The sequence below is a fragment of the Takifugu rubripes genome, chromosome 9 (assembly GCF_901000725.2).
Source record: "Takifugu rubripes chromosome 9, fTakRub1.2, whole genome shotgun sequence".
In the NCBI taxonomy this organism is placed as follows: domain Eukaryota; kingdom Metazoa; phylum Chordata; class Actinopteri; order Tetraodontiformes; family Tetraodontidae; genus Takifugu; species Takifugu rubripes.
Genome location: NC_042293.1, coordinates 14100283 through 14123651, shown reverse-complemented (window position 1 = coordinate 14123651; position 23369 = coordinate 14100283). Strand labels below are relative to the sequence as shown.

The window sequence follows — 23369 nt, the reverse complement described above, 5'->3', positions numbered from 1 at the left end:
ATTTGTATTGTTCTTGTGCGAACCAAATACAGTCTCCTTGGTAGGTATCTGCAGCTTTCTTTTTATGAATGAACCATCGTTTCACGGTCGCTTTTGGTTAAATTGGGCTTGTTTTGAGACTGACCTAAACACTAAAATGGGAACAACCGTAGGTGTTAACTCCCTGGTAACTGTAAATCACCACAGTATGCACTGCTGCTAATTTTCCCACATTATATCGATTCCTCCAAAGGCAGCGTGACCTTCTCCCGTTACCAGCGTTCATTTTAAATTCAGAATTTCATCAGCGTTTTGTTTCTCTCAATACTCCAGAGTCACACCATATTGATCCGCCTCGTGATTCGATTTGAACCAGCGAGCTGGTCAATGGCCGAGTCTGCTGCACGCTACACTGCTGAGAAAGTCTCACTCACGACGGCACACCTGTAATTCCATATTATTATCCCGCCATTTCTCGCGGCCAACGTGCGACTTTGTTCAAACCTTCCTCAGGTGTTACAGACAGGTGTGAGAAGCAGCGTCGGAAGCGTTTCCGAGACCTCTGCAGCAGCTTGAATGCTGCGTATTAAAACAGGGAAGACAGACGACGGAGTGCAGGGGTGCTTCTTTTCTCCAATTACCTGAGCAACGTCGTCCAATCTTCACACCCCAGAGACCCCGAGCATTGATTTACTAATGAGGATCCTGCACCGAGCAGGAGACACGCGACTCTGACAGGAGAAAGTGTTTAACTGGTTATTCTCTTTCCATCCTCTGAGGACCAGTAACCTCCGGACGGTGCTCCGATCAACACAGATAATTAAAAAACACACATACGAGACTGCGACGTGTAGTTTGTTTTATAAAATGAGTATTTTTATAACACTTTTGACATCAACATACCTCTTCATTAAACACAATATTAGAAGCCATAAAATCACATTTATCTGGTTTACATGAACTTTGGGCACAAAGCCATAGTAGCATCTTTTGATCATTCTTCTATATATATTTCATATTGTATATATGTCTATATAGATATAGATAAAGATATATTATATCTTAAACATCTTGCAGATTTAATACAACAAATTCAGAAAATGTCCAATGGCAAATAAAGTCAAGGTGAGAGAGTCTAATTATTCATGTGGTCCACTCCAACGTGACGATATCAAAGTGTCAATAAAGTACTTTTTTTTGTGACAGTGAGAACAACCCAGAAAACACCGAAAGATCACAAAGAAAGAAAGAGAAAAAATAAAGGAAATCTTGGTTGTTCGTATACAGTACTGCATTCCTGGCCGTCCAAACGCCGCTGCGTGGGCCGCCGGGCCTCTCCAGACGCTAGCGGATCGGTCAAAAGGCGCACCTTAATCATCACGTGACTCCAAAACAGTTACAGTTAGATACAGCAAGCCAATGTTACCTCACAGAACAGAACGTGATGGTGGCGGCTGGTACACGGAATTTATTGCAGTGCACACCAAACATCAATAAACAATGTCTCTTGGCGATCGCCTTTCAAAAGCTTTTTTTTTTTCTCTCTTTTTTTATTTTTTTGTTGTTGACTCGACTCACCTCACGACTGAAACCCGATCATGAAAGTTCGTCTATAGTAGCTAGAATGACGATTACCTAAGGAGGAAGCGGCAGGCTGAATGGGGACTAACCACTGGGTGTGAGGCGGCTGCATCCGAAACACTGATCATGCAACAAACACACGAGAAAACTCTGCAGTTCCACCTCACTCGCGCCTTTTTTTTTTTTGTCATAGTGTTACACGGGCCCCGCCAGAGAACGGGGCCCTTTTTTTTTGCAAGCAGACGTCTCCCTGAAAAGGTACTGTCCATTAAAAATATGGCCTTTTATATCGATGGGATGACACAAATCCACAACGGGCTCACGGAAACGGTTCGTACAGTACAGAAAACACGTCCGAGGAACGGAAAAGAACCTTGTTTTACGATACTCAGTGCAATCATCGGCGTCAAAGGAACAAATGTGACGGTCGGCCGCGGCGGCGTCGGGCTCGTGTCGCTCAGGTACGTGAGTGGCGTTCAGGCCTTCAGCCGGGCGGCCGGTTTGATGAGGGACGCGTACGGATGGCACAGGATTGTTCTGCATTGCGATGAACTATTTCTCTACACTGGCTTTTTGAAACTAGCAATTCTTTTACGTTTTTTTTTTCTCGGATGGATTTGAAACATCTAGATCGATGGGTGTTTGTGCTATCGACGATGGGGAGTCTGTGTCTGGCCGGCAGACTCACCGGGGCCTGGTTTAAGAGTAGCCACGCTCGGAATACATCTTTCCAGCCGGCTCCTGCACGTACTCCTCCGTCTTATCCCAGTCCTGAACCCAGCCGCCGTTCAGCTGCGAGGTGGCCCCGTAGCTCTTAGCCGGGCCGCCCATGGCGCCGTAGCCCTGCGTGATGTCGCCCGTCTCTTCGGCCAGCTCGTCCTCGTCGATGAAGCCGCACTTCTCCTCGCTGGTCTCCTCAGGGTCGGCCCAAGGCTGCTTCTCCCCGGATGCAAAGATCCCATAAAACACCACACCCCCGTAATGCACCAGCGAGGCGATGAGGAAGACGTACTGCCACTCTTCCCGGGTCTACGGACAAAAATACCAGGCGTGGTCAGTGTGCGTCCACCAGCTGTGTCCGACGTGTCCAGGAGCTGAGCCGACAGGTCCCCGTTGGACCGGGAAGGACTCACCTTGTTCTTGGTCATGGCCCCCACTATCAGAGGGCACACCATCCCGGACAGGGTGCCCACGCCGTTGGAGATGCCCATCAGGATGCTGGCGTAGCGAGGCGCAATGTCTAAGTGGTTGACGTTGAAACCTGCAGCCACCAAAAAGCCAATATTCAGTTCAGACCTGAGGTTTTGACATTTCAACCAGAACGTCTAAAGACTCACCTGATATTGCAAAGCCGCTAAAACCCACCGCCAGGACTAAGAAGGAGATGGCCACCCCCTTACTGTGAGAATAACCGACCACCAGTAGCAGAGTGGCCTCCATTCCAAAGCCTAAAAGAGAGCCGGGTGAAGGAGGGCAGACTCAGAATCTAATGATGGCTCCCTGAGGCCCGGTTGAAGGCTCACCTCCACAGTTCATGATTTTGCGGACCATGGTGGTGGACATGATGTTGTGGCTCCTCAGGTAGTCCGCCAACTGGCCTCCCAGGGGCACGATGATGGTCATGACCAGGTGGGGGAGCGCCGACAACATACCGACCTGAGAAAAGAGATGGTTTCCGTCTCTGACCCACTCGTTTTTCACCCCTCACTCATCTGAGCAGGGACTCACAGGGCGCTTGACCCCGAGGCCGATTTACGGCCTCCAAACTGGCTCAATCCCCAGTCAAAAGGAAAGAGAGTGAAATCTCGTTCTTTGCGCGGCAGGAAATTCAAGGCAGAGCTTTTATGCTTTTTAAAAATACATTTTAAATTCACACCCCATTTAATTATAGATATATGTCAAAATCGCTGCTGCAAACGGCCTTTTCCCTTAAGCAAATAACAGCGAGGTCTGAACCACTAACAGCCTTCACGGCTGATACGAAACACCAAACCCAAAAGACTTTAGCTGTTATCTGAAGAAGAGAGCTGCTGTTCTTTACCTTGCTGATTTCAAAGCCAAACACTTCCTCAAAGTAGGCTGGCTGGCTGATGAGGAGCAGGTAGAAGGTCCAGCTCCTGCAGAAGTTGGCCACGATGATTGCATAGACTGGCATTGAGGAGAAGAACTTCCTCCAGGGGGTCTTGAATTTCTGTCAAAAAGATCAAAGAAGTGGCTCAATGGGAAGCTGAGAGTGGGCGGGGCCGCAGGGAGGTCCGGACCGAGAACTCACCTCCATCGCACCCATCAGCTGGGCGCTTTCGCCGATGCTCTCCTCGATGTAACGCCGCTCCTCGTCCGTGATGGTCGGGTGCTCCGCCGGGCTATTGTAGGACGTTAACACCCAGAACACGTACCAGATGATCCCAAAGCACCCTGAGCAGAAGGAGCAGGGCCTTCAGGAACCAGAGACGTGTGGCTAACGTCTAATGAAATGTGCATGTTCAACACACGCCCTTCCTCAGGTGTTCGACGCGAGTAAATGCTGAATCGGCCGGAACTCTTTAAAACCCGTTTAAGGCGCGTTAACACTGGCCACCAGCTATCGGTCACACCGGGGCAGAGGAACTCCTGAGCGTATTGATTTGACTAATGGGTACAATTTATTGCCCCAGAATCCCATTTGCAAGAGGTCGCATTGATTCTCCTCCTTCGGTTTGAGTTGTTTAAATAAAGTCAGTGCGGCGAGAGAGGGACTCACCGTACACGTAGAAGACCGACGACCACCCCGTGTACTGGACCAGGATCCCAGCCAGCGGCATGGCTATCACCGCACCGGCATACGACCCTGAACCACACAAAACACGCCGATCCGGCTTGTTAACCAGAGCATGGTTTTTTAGCATTGATGCTAATTCGACACCACTCTTGATTTCGTACCGCAGAAGGAGATGGTGGCCAGGCGGCTCCTCTCCAGCGGCGGCGCCCATTTGCTCCAGATCCCGTGGCAGGCGGGATAGGTCACCCCCTGCGGGGAGAAGACCGTCAGCGGGAGCTTTCCTGCACCACTGAAGTGACGTGATCCAATTTCCAGGACGCGCGCGAAGACAAATTGTTGTTAATAAGTAACAAACTGGAAAACGTCGTCTCTGACCTTATCTAAGTGAGACTAATGGGTCAGGTGTGAGTCCCGCAGATTTGAGCCGGCCGCCGAGCCTCTCCAGACAAAAAAACCCTGAATTGCTCCCATTAAATCTTCATTACGCGCTAAGTGGCATACAATCAACTATTGATAGACAGAGATTGCAGGGAACTGCGGCTGGCAACACCCTGAAATGTTAATGTTTAATTTGCAGTAATAAGCCGAGGGGTGCCGAGCGCGGGCCTCGTCTCGCCCCCTCCCTCGGCGAGCTGCCATTGAAGCGTCGGCAAGCAACACAACAAAAGAGGACGACCTTCAGTCTGATAATAGCGGCCCTCTCTGGAATCTTTTCCATTCGGATGAGCTGTGGGAGCCGGCCGCATCGAGTGCTTTTCAGCCCTTTTGTTCTGCCTGGTTCTACCTGAACACGCCGCTCAGGGCCGGCTAAACACACCCTGCGCTCGCCTGTTTGGGGAAGGGTTCTTCAGAAAAAATCTGCAGCAAAGGGAAGGTTGCTGTTCGCTATCGTGTTTGAAATACCTCCACCAGCCCTTGTAATATCCTGACAAAGATGACGCAGCCATAATGGGCCCGGGCAGCAGAGGGGATGAACATGTTCAACGTGGACGTCAGCAGGATGGCAGCACCAAACACTCTGTGGAAACAAGGAGTTGGGATTATCGCACCAGATCACCTTCCTAAGAAACCCTTCTATTCGCCCAGAAGTCATATATTTATTTTAAAACCCTTCTCTGTGCTTGGTGGCGTCAAAAGTAGACAAAATGGTCTGCAAACCTATTTGAAAACAGGCTGTAATTGGACTGGGTAGCAGGACGGGCAGCAGAAGGCGTCAGTGGGCTCAGCTGACCTGGCAACGACGGCCCCCTTCAAAGATTCACGCCGTCTTCAGACTCCATTTTGCTCATTAAAAGAAAAGCAGACGTAGATGCGCTTCTCAGGCCTAAACGGCTGGAGGGTGCGTCCCCCCCCCCCCCCCCCCCCCCCCCCCGTCCTGCTGCGTGCCCACCCCTGCTACTCCTGTCTCATCGGAGCCGCTAATCAGCTGTTAGTGAAATTCCTCGCTAAAGAGGCGGCGCGGCCGTCGGAATCGTATTGTGATCATTGCACAGAGCTGAGTTTCAGGGGTTCGGGCTGATGCGGTTGCCATGCCTCTGAACATAAAGGATTGGATACGGTGGTCCCCCGGGAGCTCATTAACACGAGGAGGCACGCCTGCGGGTGTCAGCCAAATCCCCGGTTTATCTGCTGTGAGGTCGCTCTGCTTCCCTCAAAGCCAGAAGACTGACATCCATCCTGGATATTAAAACGTCCACGTTCACGTGGAAAATGGAAACTCTGCAGAGAAACCCATCATTTCTGTTTGTGTGTTTATTCCAGCCCATCGCTGTTACCTGTTTGCAGCCAGTCTGGATGATATATAACCTCCTGGAATCTGAGTCACGATGTATCCCCAGAAGAAGGAGCCGTGAATCATCCCCACTGTCTCCGGGTCCCAGTTGAATTTCGCTTTCTTCCAAACAAACAAAAGTGATTTTTATTTTTTTACACATTTTATGCAGAACAAGAAAATGTCAGCCTGTAAACTCAAGCGCCACAGAACATCCATGGTGACTTAACCTAGAAAATCAGCCCCTGCGTTGAAAACAACCCCCCTTTTGTATCCTAACGTGTATTTTTAACGCGCTCCACATGGAGCGGCGTGAAAGGGGGCGGGGTCTGCGGGCACCTCTTTGATGATGATCTTGCCGTTTTGGTGGATGGTGCTGTTGTTGACCATGCTGACGATGGCCACGCCCAGGTTACACCGGATACCGAAGGAGATGCAGAAGCCGATGCCGCTCAGCATGGCGATGATGTATCTGCGCGGCAGCCCGAAGCAGGTGCAGTCGCACAGGGGCGCCCTGCGCTCCTGGTCCGCCTTGGGTCTCCCATCCTCCGTCAGCTCGATGGCCTCACCTGTCTGCTGCTTCTTCTCCAGACGCCTGCGACAAGCCGATATATCACTTAACATCCTTTCACATCATCCTTATATCCTGCAGATTCAGCTGTTGTAAAGGAAAACTGGGGTGAAAAGAACCCAAAAATGATGCTGGAAGGGGATTTAAAACCCCATCTGTGTGAGTTAAATGGCTTTTCTAGATTATTTCCACGTTTAAGGGTGGGATTTCTCATCTTCACAAGCTCGCCAGGCCTTGTTTCCATCTGGAATTTTTTTTTTTTTTTTTTTTTGGCCTTGACCCTCCAAAATCCTGCGTCCTTCCTTTAAAACAGACCTGCGCGATTTGCTTCCGTTCTCCACGTTCCAACCACAGAAAGGATCGATGCTGAAGCAGGAGGGGGAAAAACACCTTAATACCGCATTGCAGCAAAAGTCAAAATCCTCGTTGTGAGATTTCGCCTCGTGTGGTTTTATTAAAATCCTAAATTCTGCCCGGATAAAACGGAGGGGCCAGCAAAGAAATTGAGGGGTAATTTAAGAGTTAAATAAAGAAATCGCGCGGGCCTCCTCACAGCAATGGCAGGCCTGCAAGGCTTCACCTTAAGGATCGGACAGATTTTTCCCGGGATTGAGTCACGTTTCTGCAGCCTGGAATTTTTATTTTACGCGATTTGGTAGAAAAATATAAACGAATTAAATGTGCCGCGGACCTTCTTTTTTGCGGACGTGTTCACATTTGGGATTTTTTTTAAAAATTATTGTTAAAAAAAATAATACACGATTCTGCAGAATGTGATATGAAACAAATTTGTCATTTAATTTGCTGGAACTACAACTAAAACGCAGAGGCCTAAACCGCCACCTCGCTCCACGTTTTCATCCAGTTTTGAAATCCCCCTAATCTAAATCATTTATTTTACTATTTTTATGAAGAAAACTAACGTCCGATTCCAAGTCCATCGATTCCGGATTAATACAGATGGATACACGAGGTAATAGATATGCTCCGACCTTGTGTCACGACTCGCTCTGTTTCATTAATAATTAAAAAAAAACACCCTCAGCTGTTGGTGGAGGGGGGAACCCGTCCTCCTGGGAAATATCTGATCCTTAAATATTCGGGACACACGTCTCTGCATCCTGATTCATCTCCCAAAGAAAAAGATTTCCCTCCCGGATTCACCGCTGCTCAATAATGTGCACATTTAAAGGCGATGCACGTTTCATGTGTTAATAAGATGCTATTTTATATGTTCGATCCTTAAAAAGAGTCAGAAATGATCCATCTTACCTGTACAGGTTACCCAGGGCCTTTCCTGCAATTTGTTTTAATCCCTCTTTGCTGGTGGGCAAAGCTTTTTCTTTTCCCGAATCCATGATCCAAATAATTTTCCAAATATCTACAGCGCCGATGGATTAATGTGCATACTGTAAAGGCATCAATCCCTGCGTGGCGCCCCGCTGCTTTAGGCAGAAAACCTCCTCGATGTCCGGAAAAAGACGAGGCAGAAAATGGAGATAGAGAGGAATCTCGTTCAGTCCGAATGGGCTGGTTTCACAGTCACAAAAAAGCGCTCAAATAAGTCCGCTCCTGCCTTGCGCACTGTTAATCCACGCAGCTCCATTTTCAGCATCCAGCCCGCCACCGCAAAACTAACCAAACTTGTTTCTGCGCTGCTCTTTGGAATAAAGGAGAATACCAAGAAATCTCCAGGAGGTGCGTGTTTAATCTGAGGGGAAGATCTCTGGTGAGGCAGCAGCCGGAGGTTTGAGCATCACCTTCATCATCCTCATCGCGGACGGCTCACCTACCTGTCAGCGGCTCCTCCCTCCGCCGCCGTCTCGCCTCAATATCTGTCCGAAAATAAGGTAGAATATTAACCTTCATCAATCCGCATCAAAGAATACAAAGAATGTTAACAATGAGCCAAAAGAGATGAATAAATCCAGGTTTATGGAACACTTAAATGACCGCAGCGCGCACAAAGCCGCCACCCCCGCCCGCACCCGCTCCCACATCCGGTTATTTCTCAGCTCCAGTCGGACCCTCAGCATTTATCCAAAACTTCAAAATCATACTTTGTATTTTTCCCATTTTATCTTATCGTTTGAACCCGGAGGATTTTGTATTTTATGCGCATAAAGTGCAGAGAAATATGTAAATTAGGCATGTGGAGACGCAGTCAGCCGCAGAGAGGCACTGTTGCGTAACGATAGATAGACAGATAGATAGATAGATAGATAGATAGATAGATAGATAGATAGATAGATAGATAGATAGATAGATAGATATTTGAGCAGATTTCCTGTTTTGAAGCAACAGTTTTTAAAAATGAGCCAAAGATCCAGAAATAAATGACTCACTGATAATTTTATTTTAGAGTTTTGTCCATGTTTACAATACAGATATGGAACATAAAGTAAAAATAATCAAGAATTAAAGTAACTAGATGTGGGAAACTTTACTGCTTTTACAAGCTGGAACTATATATTAATACTACTAATAAACTGCATTTGTGCGGACCTTTTCCTCACAAAGATACAAGGAAAAACCAACATGACAGAACACGGTACAAATAATAAAGTCATTAGAAATATGCTCTAGAGAAGCACAGAGATGTACAGAGAAATGCATAGAGTTCAGGCACGAGTTTATCTGTGTAACAGTCCAACATCTGTCAGGTGACATCTAACCTGTGCGATTCCAGAGCGCTTAGGTTGCCTGAGCGACAGGCGAGTTGGCTGGAAAACCGATCCTTCCACATAAATCACCCTTCATACAACAAAAAGTACAACTGTGAAGCAGAACGTAGAATTCAGAACAGGGATTCTGCGCCGCGGCAACACGCCGGATAGTTTTGGTACTTTCATTAAGTGCTTTCGTGCAAAAAGACCCAGCAGAGTCATTGGTTCGTCCACTGGAGCGACGGCTGAGGCGCTTTGTGTGAAGCAACGTGCACGGTTTAGCAGAAAGAGGCTCCCGTTGGCTCCGACCTGTTAGTAAAGAGGCGCACGAGCCGCTCCGGGGGGGTTTCTGCTCCAGAACACACTCACAGTTTCCTTAGTTAAAAAAAAAACCTACTTCGAATTCAGATTTTTAGCTGCAACTGTGAGGTCACGGTCGCCGCAGCAACGGTAAAGACAGAAACGCAACAGCAAAGCGTGTTCAAGTGGAAGTTTGAATCAAGTAGACGAGGCTTCCTAAAGCAGCAGCACTTCGCTGAGATATAAATTAAGGCCTCTGATTTTGGACTCTAGTAGCACTTTGATAATAAACCCAGAGTAAATCTGTTCTCAGACAGTGTGTTTTCCTCTCTTATCGTCAGCAACAAAGCGATAAATATCAGACAGCGTTTAGCATACATGTGCCTCACCAATCAGCATGCACGGCACTTGCTCTTTGGCCCGTGTGCACGTCCACTGTCGGCGGATTAGGAGGAGAGAGGATACAGGCGCTACACAAACGGTCGATGGGGACAGAACAGGCCTCCTCCAGGATCCAGGTGGGCTAGAGGCACTCGGAGAGCACCTCGTGTTTGGGTAGAGACGGGTAGATCATCGGCGCGCAGGTACAATCGTTTGCGTTTTGGCTGAGCTGGTTCTTCAGCCTCTCCACCTCGTAGTCGTGGAGATACTCCTGGACCAGGTAGCGCTCTCTCTTTATCCGAGCCCTCACATCTGAGGGAACGTCGGGAATCATCCAGGCCACGAAGAACTTCACCAGGAACACGACGTGCTGAAAGGAAGAAGGTTGGCTTTAACTGGCCGCCGAGGCCTTGAGGAAGATTATGTAAAAGTCAGGGAGATGAATCATCGTGCTGCTGGAGGCAGCCTTGTTTTTACCTCCATGATGATGATGAAGGCCAGCTTGGCAGCCAGAATGTGCCAGAACTGCATGGTGTGGGTGTACTGCTTCTGGTGTCCGGGAGGATAGCGGTAATCACGATACCTACAAGGGAATAAAACAAAAAAACATCGGAAATAAATCCACAGTGTCTCTGAGTTATACGCCTAATGCCACAGGATTAACATGACCGATACATAAATAATGTTCCGTTAAAGGCTTTTAACCGCCTGCACAGGGGCAATGTCCGTATCTTTGCATATTAACAGAGACATCTATAACAGGCAGGATTGTGATCACACCTGCACGTTGTGATGGAGCTGTTGAACCAGAAAGGGTTCTCTCCATCCTCAGGACTGTTGGCCTCGGGGAATTCCGAGATGTTAAACACAGACAGACTGTTGTTAATGTAGCCTTTCATGTTCATCTCTCCATCTGGCTGGTACGCGTACATGTAGACCAGTCGGGGGATCATGTCTGAGGTGAAGGCCACGATGAAGGCCTGGAAAACGGGAAGTGAGGATTCATTAAAGCCGGGTGACTCTGGGTACATCACGGGTGTTAACGTGCACCTACGTTGGTGACGACAGAGAGAATGGCCATCCCATTGAGGATCTCCTGCCAGGCACCAATGCTGTGGGCCTTTGCTGCCACGGGACGCCTGAACTGAGTGGTGAGCTTCCAGGAGTCAACTCGAACCTCGATAATGTTGTTGAACAGCGCCAGCAGAGGTGCCAACGGGAAGGAGGCGACAAACAGAGTGATGAAGCCAAACTGGATCACTGGAACATCAATAAGGGAAAAAGGTCAGTTACATGTTGCATTTATTACAGCTCCGTGCACGAGCTGGGCTCTGGAACGTCTGCATTCTCAGTATTTACCCATTTCCAGGTACTCTTGGAAGAGGCCCAGCTGTCCAAAGACCTGTAGGTCATAGTCCTGTTCCCAGCGGCTGTACAGACTCTCAGGGTGGCTTCGAGCCTTTCTACTCCCCCACCAGTTCCTCAACCACCTCACAGGCCACAAGGGGGCAGTAGAGCACAGAGCATTCAACACACGTAAACTCTGGCCACAAGACATCTTCTAAATGTTAAAGAGTAGCTGAATCACAGCTATAAAAGTATAATCCAGTTCTAATCTTTTACAAGCTGTTTAAAATGAATGCTGGGTTGGAATACTTACGGGACCAGAGCCTCCTGGATGTTCCCCCACACCTGCTTCCCAGTCATCACGATCACCAACTGGGTGGTCAGCTCAATCAGACAGCCACCAGGGTCGCACTGGATGTTAAAACAGAGGAAGCATGAGGAACGAAGCAAGACACAACTTGGCTTTAATTGCCTGCAGCAAATTAAAGAGGGTAATATGGTGATATCTGGCACCTCTTCATTCCTCAGTTTGCTCCACTCGCCAAACATGTAAATGTAGTTGCCGGGGTATCCGACAAACTTGCCCTTGAAGAAGGCCACATAGAAGCAGGAGGAGTAGTAGTTGACAAACTGAAAGAGGAACATCTTCACTGTTAGCTTGTTCTCATACTCTAGGTGGGTCTTGGGAATTTCTGAAAAACACAAAAACAATTAAAAAGACAACTCAAGAGTTTCCCAGTCCAAGGACAGCTTGAGGAACTGATGAATCCACTAGTTCCTCTTTGGCCCTCACCCATGTCAGTGATCCAGATGGCTACTTTCTCATACATGAGGTTGAGAATCATGATGATGACAAAGTTGATGCAGGAGGCGGTGACAGAGGTGGCCAGTTGAGGCGTGATTAAGGGTCCCACCACCTGCAGGTGAGCGGTGGGACTGTCCTTCATGATGCTGGCGAAGGCTGCGTACACCGCCAGGCGGTACGCTATCACCCCGATGATGCAGGCAATGATCAATGAGATCTTTGGGACGGAGACAAACGGTAGCAGCGTAAAATGAGACACGTACAGCAATTCACACAACAAAGACAAACACACACAACAAACACACACTCAGATGCACAGTTAGGGTGTATTATTGTCCACACAGATGTGATGTCATGCTTTAAGGGGGCTGCAGGACGCTGACGCTGGATCAATAAAGGCTAAAAACCAGATTATCCATGGTAAGAATGGGCTCTGGCGTATAGAAACAAATATCGGTCTCAGTTCTTTACAGGAAGTGCAACATTTAAGTGTTCATGTTCTGCTTTTTAAGTTTTAAGGGTTCTGGAAATCAGCTGACGGCTGGGGACAACTGTGTGTGCTGCAAAATGTTGCAAAAATGCAGATGATTTGGTACAAATGCTCACCCAGAACAGGACGGTGGCTCCCGACAGACATAAGCGTGCACACTTGCTTGTTATGGGTAAGTAGGGCTCCATTTCCTAAACCACAGGCAAGCAAAGGCATGAAAACGAGTCAGTCTGTGTTACATCCTGAGAGGGTCGCGCTAGCTAAAAGGCCAGCAGTGTTCTCTACATGTGAGGCCAAGGGGCGCTGTGGCCCGTCACTCCCTTTCCTCAAACCCAGCGTCTTGTTGCTCGCCATGCTCCAGTCGCTGTTATTCACGCCAACCACACTGCTTCCTCACTAATGTGGCATTCCCGGTTACGTGCTACTCTTACCCAGAGTACCACAGTGAGCCAGCAAAGGAGACATTTCCCCATTAGATCTGACGTCGTCCTGTCAAGTATCCACTCCACCTCCTAAAGATGGTTGGATGTGATCAAAACTATCATAACTGTTTTTCTCCCTCAAGTTTCCTTGTTTCTATTTAAACCAGTTTTATATGGGGAAGTGAACTAAAGGATGATTGCATCCAATAAAGCAGATACCACCTAGAGCAGCAATTCAAGACATCATTTCAGTGTTTCCTAAGCACACAGACACCTGGGTGATCCGGTTCAACTTTCGCTTGCTGCACTTGGTTTCGTATTCTGGTCGAAGTTGCAGCTGCTGTTGCTCCTCCTCGAAGTCAACCAGGTCCCACTCGTACTCAAGACGAGCCTGCCGCCTCTTCCAGAACTCCAAAAACAGTGTCACTGTAAACATCATACCATATATGGTTAAACTGTTCACCCAATTTTAATGTCTTAATAAAAATGTCAGTTGTTGTTCAGGTTAGCTCCCACTAGAGGGCGCACGGGCATAGAAATACAAAAACAGGAGGTTTTAAACATTTTACTCACCCCAAATCCCCATGAAAATGGCAAAAAATACCGTTGCCACATTGTCAAAGAGGTGTGATTGCTGTAGGAAGAACAGTGAGGTAAAAAAAATGATCACAGATGACACTGAGCGCCAAATAATTAAGTGCCAGGTCAGTTATAAGGACCGAATATCTCACCCACGAGGAGTTACATGTCGTGATAAGTTTCCAGTAGCCACATTTTTTGTCGCACAGGGGACACATGACAATGTTGCCTCCAATGGCCTCGCTGCAGATTTCTTTACTGAAGGGGAATTTGAAAGGTTTTGTGAACAGAAGGACCTCTAAAACGAGCAGAACAGGCTGGTTCTGGTGAACCTCACCTCCACTGGTTGTCGTCATAGGTGAGGAATCCATAAATGAAACAAATGGTTCCAACTACGGCAGCAAAGAAGAGCATCTCTGTGTAGAATCCCAGCCATGCGAAGTAAATCCCAATCTTCTCTCCATAATATTTCCTATTGAAGAAAAAGGATTCGAGCTATTTCGCGACCAAATGGACACACCAGACACCAGCTGGCCGCTCACCTGACAAGGTCGAGGGGCTGCTCCTTGAAGAAGCAGAAGAACCTGGCCCAGTGTTTGTAGAGATTGTATCTTTCGCTCTCACAGTTGGGGTCCCGTGATCGTGTCCAGTATCTGGACTGCACGCACACAGGAAACAACACGTTTCACAACTTCTAATGTGGCTTTAGAATGGAAATTCATCCTTCTGCTGCAATCTGCAGAACAGGATACAAAGAGACTCAAAGACACAAAGGTTCAGCAGAGGACGCTCACATCGTGCAGCGGGAAGGCGGCGGTGTAGGTGCCGTTGTTCAGTAACCGCTTGATTCCCTTCTTGTCTTTATCGGGACATTCGTCCTTCAAGTAAGAGCAGCGGGACAGGATGTAGTAGACCTGGGAAGAGACACAAATATGGCTGCATTCACAAGCCCGTATCGTCCGACTTTCCTCGGGAAGTTCTCATGTCACGGTCACAAACGAAGATAAGCAAGTACGACGTCCTTACTATCCTGTTGCGAGTGGACGGAGGGAAGAAAGTCTCTTGGTTGTCGATGAGGAAGAAATCTGACTTGCTCTTGTTGAAGGGAGCAGTGAAATAGTCTGGCTCGGGGTGCATGATGTGATCCGGCAGACGGAAGGGCGTGGACAGCCAGTTCATGGGAGTGTCCTTGTTGTCGGGGATGTCGTTGACCTTAAACGGGACTTTGATCTTCAGCACGTCTGCGTATGTGGCTAACACTTCCCACGGAGCGTGGATCTTCACAAAAGACGTCTTTCCATCTTCTGACTCCTGGTGAGAGAAAAACAACAGGATGAGCACAACTAACTGGTTAAATTCTCCTTCGGGTGAAGGAATCAACTGAATAAAGTGGTTCTTACAGATTTGTCTTCTGTCTCTAGCTCCAGACCAACATTCTCCAGATTGGCTTCATACACTTTTCTCCTCTCCTTCAGGAACAGCCAGATAAGAACAGAAAGAATATTTAATGTTGGTTTCAACAGGAACCGGTCAGTGTAGTTCCCTTATTTCACTATTGAAACACAAACAAAATCTGCAAAGCAAAATCAGCCAATCACATTCAAATGTGACTGCGCAAGGCCCCTGGCCCGGACGGCGTGTCTCCTTCCACCCTGAGGCACTGCGCAGAGGAGCTGACTCCTGTCTTCACAGACCTCTCCAACTCCTCCCTGGAGTCGTGCCAGGTGCCAGCCTGCCTCAAAACCTCAACCATCGTCCCTGTCCCCAAGAAGCCACGGATCACTGGGCTTAACGACTACAGACCTGTGGCGCTCACCTCTGTAGTCATGAAGTCCTTAGAGCGCCTGATCCTGCCACACCTCAAGTCCATCACCACCCCCCTCCTGGATCCACTGCAGTTCGCCTACAGAGCTAACAGATCTGTGGACGACGTGGTCAACCTGGCCCTTCACTCCACCCTGCAGCATCTGGACTCCCCGGGAACCTACGCGAGGATCCTGTTGGTGGACTTCAGCTCTGCATTCAACACCATCCGCCCCGCTCTGCTACAGGACAAGCTGTCCCAGCTTAGTGTGCCTGACTCCCTCTGCAGGTGGATCACTCACTTCCTGACGGATCGGAGGCAGTATGTGCGGCTGGGGAAGACTGTCTCGGACTCTGTCTCCATCAGCACCGGATCACCCCAGGGCTGTGTACTTTCCCCCCTCCTCTTCTCCCTGTACGCTAACTGCTGCACCTCAAGCCACCAGTCTGTCAAGCTGATCAAGTTTGCGGATGACACCACCCTCATCGGGCTCATCTCCAATGGCGATGAGACTGCCTACAGGAGGGAGGTGGCTCGACTGGTGTCCTGGTGCGGACACAACAACCTGCAGCTGAACGCTCAGAAGACAGTGGAGATGATTGTGGACTTCAGGAAAGTCACAGCCCCTTTGCCCCCCCTTGCCCTCATGGACTCCCCCATCACCATCGCGGACTCCTTCCGCTTCCTGGGCACCACCATCACCCGGGACCTTAAGTGGGAGCCAACCATCAGCTCCCTCATCAAGAAGGCCCAGCAAAGGATGTTCTTCTTACGGAAGCTGAGGAAGCTCAAACTGCCTCCCAGGATGTTGGCGCAGTTTTATACGGCCATCATCGAGTCCATCCTCCCCTCCTCCATCACCGTGTGGTTCGCTGGCGCCACTGTCAGGGACAGACTGAGGCTGCAGCGCGTCGTGCGCGCTGCCGAGAAGGTGATGGGCTGCAGGCTTCCATCCATCCAGGACCTGTATATCTCCAGGACCCGGAGGCGTGCAGGTCGGATCACGGCCGACCCTTCCCACCCTGGTCACGGACTGTTTTCCCCCCTCCCCTCAGGCAGGAGACTACGGTCCATTCGGACCAGAACCTCCCGCTACATGAACAGCTTCTTCCCCTCTGCCATCAGGCTGCTGAACACCAAGTGACTTATCACTTAAGCACCATGTACAGCAGCCAGTCGGACTCACGAACAATACATCACATTACTCCTGCATTGACCTGCACTATTTCTTACCACTTACCTCTTACCACTTACTATTTATGTATATACTGTATATATGTCTTATTTTATTTTATTTATCTTATTCTAGTGTGGTCTTCTTTATGTTGAATGTCGCAGCGTCACACCATGACAAATTCCTAGTTTGTGTAATACTGTGTATTACATGAACAATGGCAATAAATCTGCTTCTGCTTCTGCTTCTGCTTCTGCTTCTGCTTCTGCTTCTGAAACGGGGTTTATATATAAGATATAAGATAAAAGTCAGCTCAGGACATCCGACGGACGTGAAAATGGGGTGGAAGCAGAATAATGTTGGGATACTGTCGGGCACTTTTGGTTCACGTCGTAAAAATATCACTTAAGTGAGTCTGTGTGGAAAACACACATTAGCTGATTGTTTTTGCCTTTTTTTGCAGGGGAAATAAATGAGTGTCGACTGAGAATCTCCACTTTACCCAGTGGTAACGCAGAGATTTGGAATCTAACAGCTCAGTGGTAAAAACGGTCCCAACCCCCCCGAGAACAGACAGATAACTCTTCAGGGCTGCACGTTTATCTGCAGAAATAACCTTCTCAGGAAATTCCTCAGCAGGATTACGGACACAAACTAAACACTAAAATAAGTGTTTGTCTAACGTGTCCTTGTGGTGATAACACACACTGTGACCTCCAGAGTTAGAAAATCACAAGTTACATTATTGTGAGCTTCTTTCTTACCTGTTTTCTTTCACCGTCTTTATCATCAACGTAGGACAGGACAAAATCGACCCTGCGACGGCCATCGCGGAAGAACACAGAGTCTTTACTGTGTTGTTGTTTGTCGATCTATGAGGGGATCAATCAGAGGAGGGGAGATTTAATCAAATAAATTGATTAGAGTCGGCCTTTGCATGCGCTCAGCACTGCAGCTCAAACTACAGCAAATGTCAGAGGACCACAGCAAAACCCCAAGAATGTTTAAGTGAAGGAGCAGATTATCACAGTATAAATTCACTGCACACAGGACACACCAGAAGGATGAATCAGCTGTGACTGTAACACGACTAAGAGCTGCCATGTTGCTCATTTCCACAGGCAGAGAACTAAATGAAAATCTCATTCTGGAAATCTATGAAAGAGTTTAGCTTCCGTGTGTATTTAACGAGCAACCTCAGAATTCAGACCTATAAATAACACCCTCTCCACCACAGGGACAATAGCAGCACTGGCCCTCTCCATTTTTCTGCTTATTTACATCCACTGTAGATGGATCTACCCTTTTTTTTTGGTGGCAAAAAGAATTCAGGATTAAGAAAATCCAGTGTTCCAAAGCTGTCAGGGGGCTATCCAGGAATGTTCTGAGGGAGCACAGAGAGGCATGAGTGCCTGTCCTGCCTCAGCTGCTCAGGAAGCTAAAAATAACCACATATTACGAACCTCTGTCACCGCATTACAGGGGCAACATACTGGACCGACAGACAACTCAGACGTTTACAGCAAAATAAGACACAATCGGTCAGAACTATCGCACTCTACATAATCATCCCTGAAGAATTAAAGAGCAAGGGGAAGGGGGAAATAGGAAGAGCACTCTACCTCCATGGCCCACTCCCTTTATGGTTATGGTGATGCATCAGCAGAAAAGCCAGCAGATGGAGAGAGCAAAATGGACTTTCTCCTGGGAGCACAGTCCAGACCTGAAAGCTCCTTCCTACTTTCCCTCCACTCTGATGTCGCTAACGGCCAGAGGAGGTCCGTCCGGACCGCTCTCATCCCCGGACAAGCCCTCACTTGCTCAGATATCCACAGAAGGGAGGGCGAGAGAGTTGCAGGGAGGAGGATTCCAGGAGCGAGTACAGATGCTGCACGCTAGCTGGCTAGTCTGACAGGAGCTACAAAGAGGTGTGGGGGAGCAGTGACGGTGCAAACCTGGCTCAGAAAGCAACAGTTCTTCATTCACGTTCTAAAAAAAAATGGTAGAAAATGCGAGAGAGGTTCTCCGCCCAAAACCACTCCTATTTGCAATGATCATACTGTTGGAACTATGATTTGTGTTCAACCCTTCTACAGTTACATGTAATTTCTAACCACCAGTCTGGACGGCCTCAGAAGCAGGCTGACTGTGGCAGGGTTGGTCCTCCCTTTAACTGGAGATTTACTTTTGAAACTCTCTAATTTGCTGTAATTATACACCAAACATAAGGAATCTGTGCATCTGTTCGGATGTGCTCCTCCTCAGGAAAGCTGGTAAAGGTTAGGCTTCCATACATTGACCAACTAACCGCTAACTACAGGGTGTTCACACACACTTATGTCTTTATTCTTAATGTAGAACACGGGGAAGATTAGTAGGCGGCTGCTTTCAAGGAGGGGTGTTTCTGAATGATGTGGGCATGAATCACGGTGGCTCATTTCACCTTCGTTTTTCCAAATACAGGCTCATTAAACAAAGACACAGTTAGATAAAATGTTTAGTCCTGAAGATGACATTCACTTGGTTCACTGCAGAAATCCGGACCTCATCTGGTCGCTCTTTGGAGAAGAGAGCACACACTTCCATCCCTCATTCCAGAGGCAATTTACAGAGGTGCCTGACTCCTAAACCTGCCTGATGTGATCAGCTAATGTGCTTGTCCCAGCAGTCAGAGTTCAGGCTTTCTTCCACTGCACATTAGCCATAACAGTAACTTCCTTTGCAGCCGTACTCATTACTGGAGCGTGAACTCCAACAGACCTAGAGGGACTCTGCTGCTGCGGGTGCAGTCTTTTAACCATTAGACCTGTTGTTTTTCTCTCCAATGAAGCGAATTACTATCAAAGGTGAGAACAAAGCAAGCGAGAAAAATAATAGCCTTTCCATGATTAATGCATCAACACGCAGCCCATGCCAGCAAGGTTCCACTACTGGCCGCAGAAAAAGAAACATTCTGTCCAGAAACCCAGATCGCCTCGCTCCACTAATGTGTATTGATTTCAGCTGCGATTCGCTGGATATCTGATCCCAGTGGAGAATATCAGCGCTGCAGCAGCCGTCAGGCAAACAGAGGTTGCACGAAGGAGCATCACATCACAAGCCTGTTTACCATGCCATACCCTGGAACGAAACTTCAGGAACAGTGCCCGCCTTCTCCACAGCTGGGGAGGAAATGAAACAATAAATTCAGCAATGTCTCGCCAAATCCACCGACGTAACCTCACAGACATGTGATGGTAGGCACTACACATTCAGATTATACTGGATTAGGAAACGCCAGTACTGCACGAGGCGGGCGTGCTACAGTCAGGCTGGAGGTCCGGGTTTGGCGTCGGCGTGAGCCTGAGACAACACACAGTGTGAGAGCATCATGCGCTCTGTTGTCTTACCCCCGTCACGGCATCAATCTGCTCTAACGTCTGAGCGTCGACCTGCTGAGTGCTGCTGTGGTCAGAGGAGGCCACGGAGGCCAGGCTGCTGCAGAGAGACTCACAGGTCTCTACACACACACGAGGCGTTAAAGACTTTCAGCACAGCGAGGAAGGAAAAGGAGAAACAAGAGCAGAGTGGATCATCTGTGACGCTGCGACACGTCTGCCTGCTGAGAAACTATCACGGCAATTACACACAATTAGGACTTGTAACAACCTCGTTAACCTTTATTTGTGTTAAGTACACACAATTAGAAATAAATCATTTCCAACATTTGCACAAGTGGCGTGCGACCTGCCAACAGCAGTTATTCTGACAGGCACGACTACATATTACTGCTATTAATGAGGATTTATTCCTTTTTTTATTCTAGCAGCACAGCAGAACCTCTAACATACTATTTCTTTTTTTAACGCACATCCCTCTGCAGCATTTCACCGTCATGCTGACTTCACCTTAACTGCAAACAAGACACTACAGATTGACCGATGCGAGGTAACCATGGTGATACGAAGGTCGGGTGTTGGCGCACTTGTTTACCTCTGGTGGTCCCTGTTGTAACGATCCGGTGCCTGATGACTCATGGTTGTTGTAGCCATTCATGTCATCTGGAAAACATAATCACAGCTATTAACGACCTAATCAGAGCGATTAAGCAATTATTCAACCCTGAGAGATCCAAACAGTCTTGGCCCGTTACAGCTCGCGGTCTATATTTGTGCAGCTTTTAGTGGCGGCCCTCCCACAGGACGCACAACACGACTTAAAAAGGGTGATGTGAAACTGAAAGCTGCCTCGCCTCGACTGTAACAGCGATTCTATAGTGGAGGAAATTCAGATCCATTCAGGGCATGAAGAGAGGACCATTATCAAACGTATGAAGCAAAGAATAAATAACTGTAGGTGGAAAGAGTCAAAGTCAACAGCTTGTACTTCTGGTTACAATGCAGAGAAAAGGAAACTCTGCCTGTGCTTCGGCTCCTAAATAGAAAGCTCCTGTAATTGATGACCTTCCCGGTTATATTTAGTCAGGACGCAACACAAACTTACACAGCCCAGGAAGACGCCTTCAAACACGACTCGTCTCATAAATGGTGTTTGAAATCAAAGCGAACGCTTTTTTAGTCTCCACGATAAAGTTGGTGTTTTAACTTTGGAACGCTTCCAAAGCAGGAACATAAGTCCGCTCTGGTGGAAAGCAGCCGAGCAGATTTCCACACAGATGGACGCAGTGTTGTAGCGCGCCGTAATAAACACTGAACGGAGCGATGCCAGGAGACGTTTCCCACTTATCTCCCACAGTTAGCGCTTTGTTCAAGGAAGAGCAGCTGATCGCAGCGGAAGCCACAAGGTTGCATCTGTCCCTCGTCCACCACAGCCCAAAGAAATCACTTTTATTTACACTAAGGAATATTTGGTACAATGACGCTGAGGTGTACTTTCATCGTGACATGTAGCAAACAGAATAATGCCAAAGCAGCAGCCTGACTGATCTGACGTGGCCTCCATGTTTACATTGAACACACAGACTACAGCTGGTTCCCCAGACAGAAACGGGTCACATTTGCTAATGTCTGGAAAAGCCTGTGTACACCAAAGTCAAGCGTCTCCGTGGTTTCCAAACCCCGTCAGGATCCCTCTCAGCCTCGCCGTCCTCCGTTGGCTGCAGGTGACGCACACTTTCACAATGATTCATGCAGTTGAGCTTTGTTGGAGAACATCAGTCTGATTCCTTCAGCAGCACCATAAGTGGCTAAAACGAGCACACTTAGAAGAAACAAATGAATTACTGGGACGTTGTGATGGCGAAGGGGGGGAAAAAGTGGGTATTTGTAGCAAGTGACTGAGTATTTCCAGCAGGAAGGCCAGCTGTTGGGAGTCACCCTTGGCTCAGAGGAAACCAGTAATGAACTGGTTCTACGTACTGTAGATTCACTTTAGACTTTATATTAATTCTGACAGCACATTAATTGGATCTGTGATTATACATACCGACCAGCCTATTCTGAGACTTATATCCACTGTTCATCCCTGAAATGAATGGCAACATGTTACAAGGTCGATCCCCATGTGGATCACCAGGTTCGTGTCATTTGCTTCCCAGTAAACACGACATAACAGCAACTTTTCTAATTTTAAACCGACAGTTTGGCAGATACTCACCAGAGCCCGACGGGCTCATCTCAATTAAACTGTCTCCGGATTTTCCCGTTACCCGACGCATCTTGGCTTGTTCAAGTTGTTCCGAAAGTCCCCTGGCAGAAGATTCCTGCGCGGACACCAGGGCTCCGTCTGCCCCCGGAGGCGTCTCTCGGCTAACGGATCAGCCTGCTTGGCAGCTGCGGCTCTCTCTGCCCTCCTTCCACCCACCGAAGCCAGACTGCTGCATCACTTCTACGCGTCCCAGAGGGAGGTTTGGGTGGGGAGTGGCTCCACACCGGCGGCCAATAGCGGAGTGTAGCCGGGACAGAGCACGATGCACGGAAATGTTTAGGTTTTAGGACCGCGAAGAAACGGTTTATTCGTTACGGCGTCACCCGAAGGAAGCTAACTTAAGCTAAACGTGCTAGCTAAACATTACCTGTCCCTTATGGTGTTTATCAGTTTAAATACGACTGATAAATGGTACTAACCAAGAAGCAAATTAAATTATAACGGGTTTATAGGATAATGCTTCTTATAAGGTTGCATCTAGTAGTTTTGTATTAATATTTTTCCTTAATTAATTTTCTATGGGACCAATTTAATTGGTTAATATGTGACACCCGACAGCCAATCAGAAAGGAGCTCATTTCCGGGTTGTTTCAAGAGGCGGAAATATTAAAATCCTTTGATTTGGTTGTCTGAGCCGATCTTTTACTCACGAACACGTAAACCGGTAGGCCGGTACACTGATAATAGTAAGTCTTTTGGAACTTATGCTGCGGTGGTTGGACTGGCAGCAGCCCACTTAGCGTCTCCCCCATAGCCAGCTCATTTAACCACCTGGTAGCGGTTCAATCCCCCCCCCTCACCCAGCTCAAGTTCCCACTGACATGGACGAAATGTATCAGTGCAGTTTCAAATTTAGAAATCAGTGCACTATAAGCATGTTTCCACCTCACATTTGCAGTAAATGCAGTGGCTTTAAATTTGAATTTGACAGTTGGCTGTTGAGACAGGAATGAAGTGATAGTTCGGATGCCCCTGTGGTTGGAAGGATTTTACTCATCAGTTCAGCATTTATCAGCTATAACAGAGACCAGGAGGGACTCTATTAATTAATTCATGCTGAACTCACTGTTGTTAATTGTAAGCGTGGCGTTTTAC

General features: G+C 48.0%; 2 protein-coding genes across 7 annotated transcripts; both read right to left on the bottom strand.

The window, feature by feature from the left end:
• Positions 1 to 833: 833 nt before the first annotated feature.
• slc17a6a (solute carrier family 17 member 6a) lies at positions 834 to 8637 on the bottom strand. Its single transcript, XM_003967718.3, has 12 exons — positions 7933 to 8637; positions 6429 to 6684; positions 6094 to 6212; positions 5222 to 5336; positions 4480 to 4567; positions 4301 to 4387; positions 3833 to 3975; positions 3602 to 3751; positions 3084 to 3216; positions 2898 to 3008; positions 2694 to 2821; positions 834 to 2589 (listed from the first exon to the last, which is right to left on the bottom strand). Exons 1-12 carry the CDS (start codon positions 8016 to 8018, stop codon positions 2260 to 2262), a joined length of 1746 nt encoding a protein of 581 aa, XP_003967767.1. The 5' UTR covers positions 8019 to 8637; the 3' UTR covers positions 834 to 2259.
• A 1315-nt stretch (positions 8638 to 9952) lies between these two features.
• Positions 9953 to 22667, bottom strand: ano5a (anoctamin 5a). Of its 6 annotated transcripts, none has more exons than XM_029841720.1 (22): positions 22224 to 22667; positions 20601 to 20668; positions 20018 to 20152; positions 19748 to 19789; positions 17393 to 17500; positions 15051 to 15119; positions 14677 to 14961; positions 14445 to 14564; positions 14193 to 14308; positions 13988 to 14122; positions 13803 to 13908; positions 13645 to 13705; positions 13346 to 13497; positions 13081 to 13161; positions 12148 to 12376; positions 11868 to 12046; positions 11668 to 11765; positions 11367 to 11497; positions 11062 to 11267; positions 10788 to 10987; positions 10485 to 10590; positions 9953 to 10377 (listed from the first exon to the last, which is right to left on the bottom strand). In XM_029841720.1, exons 1-22 carry the CDS (start codon positions 22282 to 22284, stop codon positions 10150 to 10152), a joined length of 2916 nt encoding a protein of 971 aa, XP_029697580.1. In that variant the 5' UTR covers positions 22285 to 22667; the 3' UTR covers positions 9953 to 10149. The 6 variants fall into 6 exon arrangements, with proteins under 6 accessions (XP_029697580.1, XP_029697581.1, XP_029697582.1 ...); XM_029841721.1 differs by lacking the exon at positions 13081 to 13161 and adding an exon at positions 12766 to 12840 and having other exon boundaries at positions 22224 to 22663; XM_029841722.1 differs by lacking the exon at positions 19748 to 19789 and having other exon boundaries at positions 22224 to 22666.
• Positions 22668 to 23369: the final 702 nt, after the last annotated feature.

What these genes read in the sequence shown, in the direction of transcription:
- slc17a6a (XM_003967718.3), bottom strand. Translation starts at nt 8,018, where the DNA reads ATGGATTCGGGAAAAGAAAAAGCTTTGCCCACCAGCAAAGAGGGATTA. An exon ending in GGCCACCATCTCCTTCTGCG is followed by an intron (nt 4,388 to 4,479) that starts GTACGAAATCAA and finishes TGTGTGGTTCAG; the next exon opens with GGTCGTATGCCGGTGCGGTG. An exon ending in CAAAATCATGAACTGTGGAG is followed by an intron (nt 3,009 to 3,083) that starts GTGAGCCTTCAA and finishes GCTCTCTTTTAG; the next exon opens with GCTTTGGAATGGAGGCCACT.
- ano5a (XM_029841720.1), bottom strand. Translation starts at nt 22,284, where the DNA reads ATGCGTCGGGTAACGGGAAAATCCGGAGACAGTTTAATTGAGATGAGC. An exon ending in CGTCCACTCGCAACAGGATA is followed by an intron (nt 14,565 to 14,676) that starts GTAAGGACGTCG and finishes GTCTCTTCCCAG; the next exon opens with GTCTACTACATCCTGTCCCG. An exon ending in AGTTGAACCGGATCACCCAG is followed by an intron (nt 13,162 to 13,345) that starts GTGTCTGTGTGC and finishes AACCATCTTTAG; the next exon opens with GAGGTGGAGTGGATACTTGA.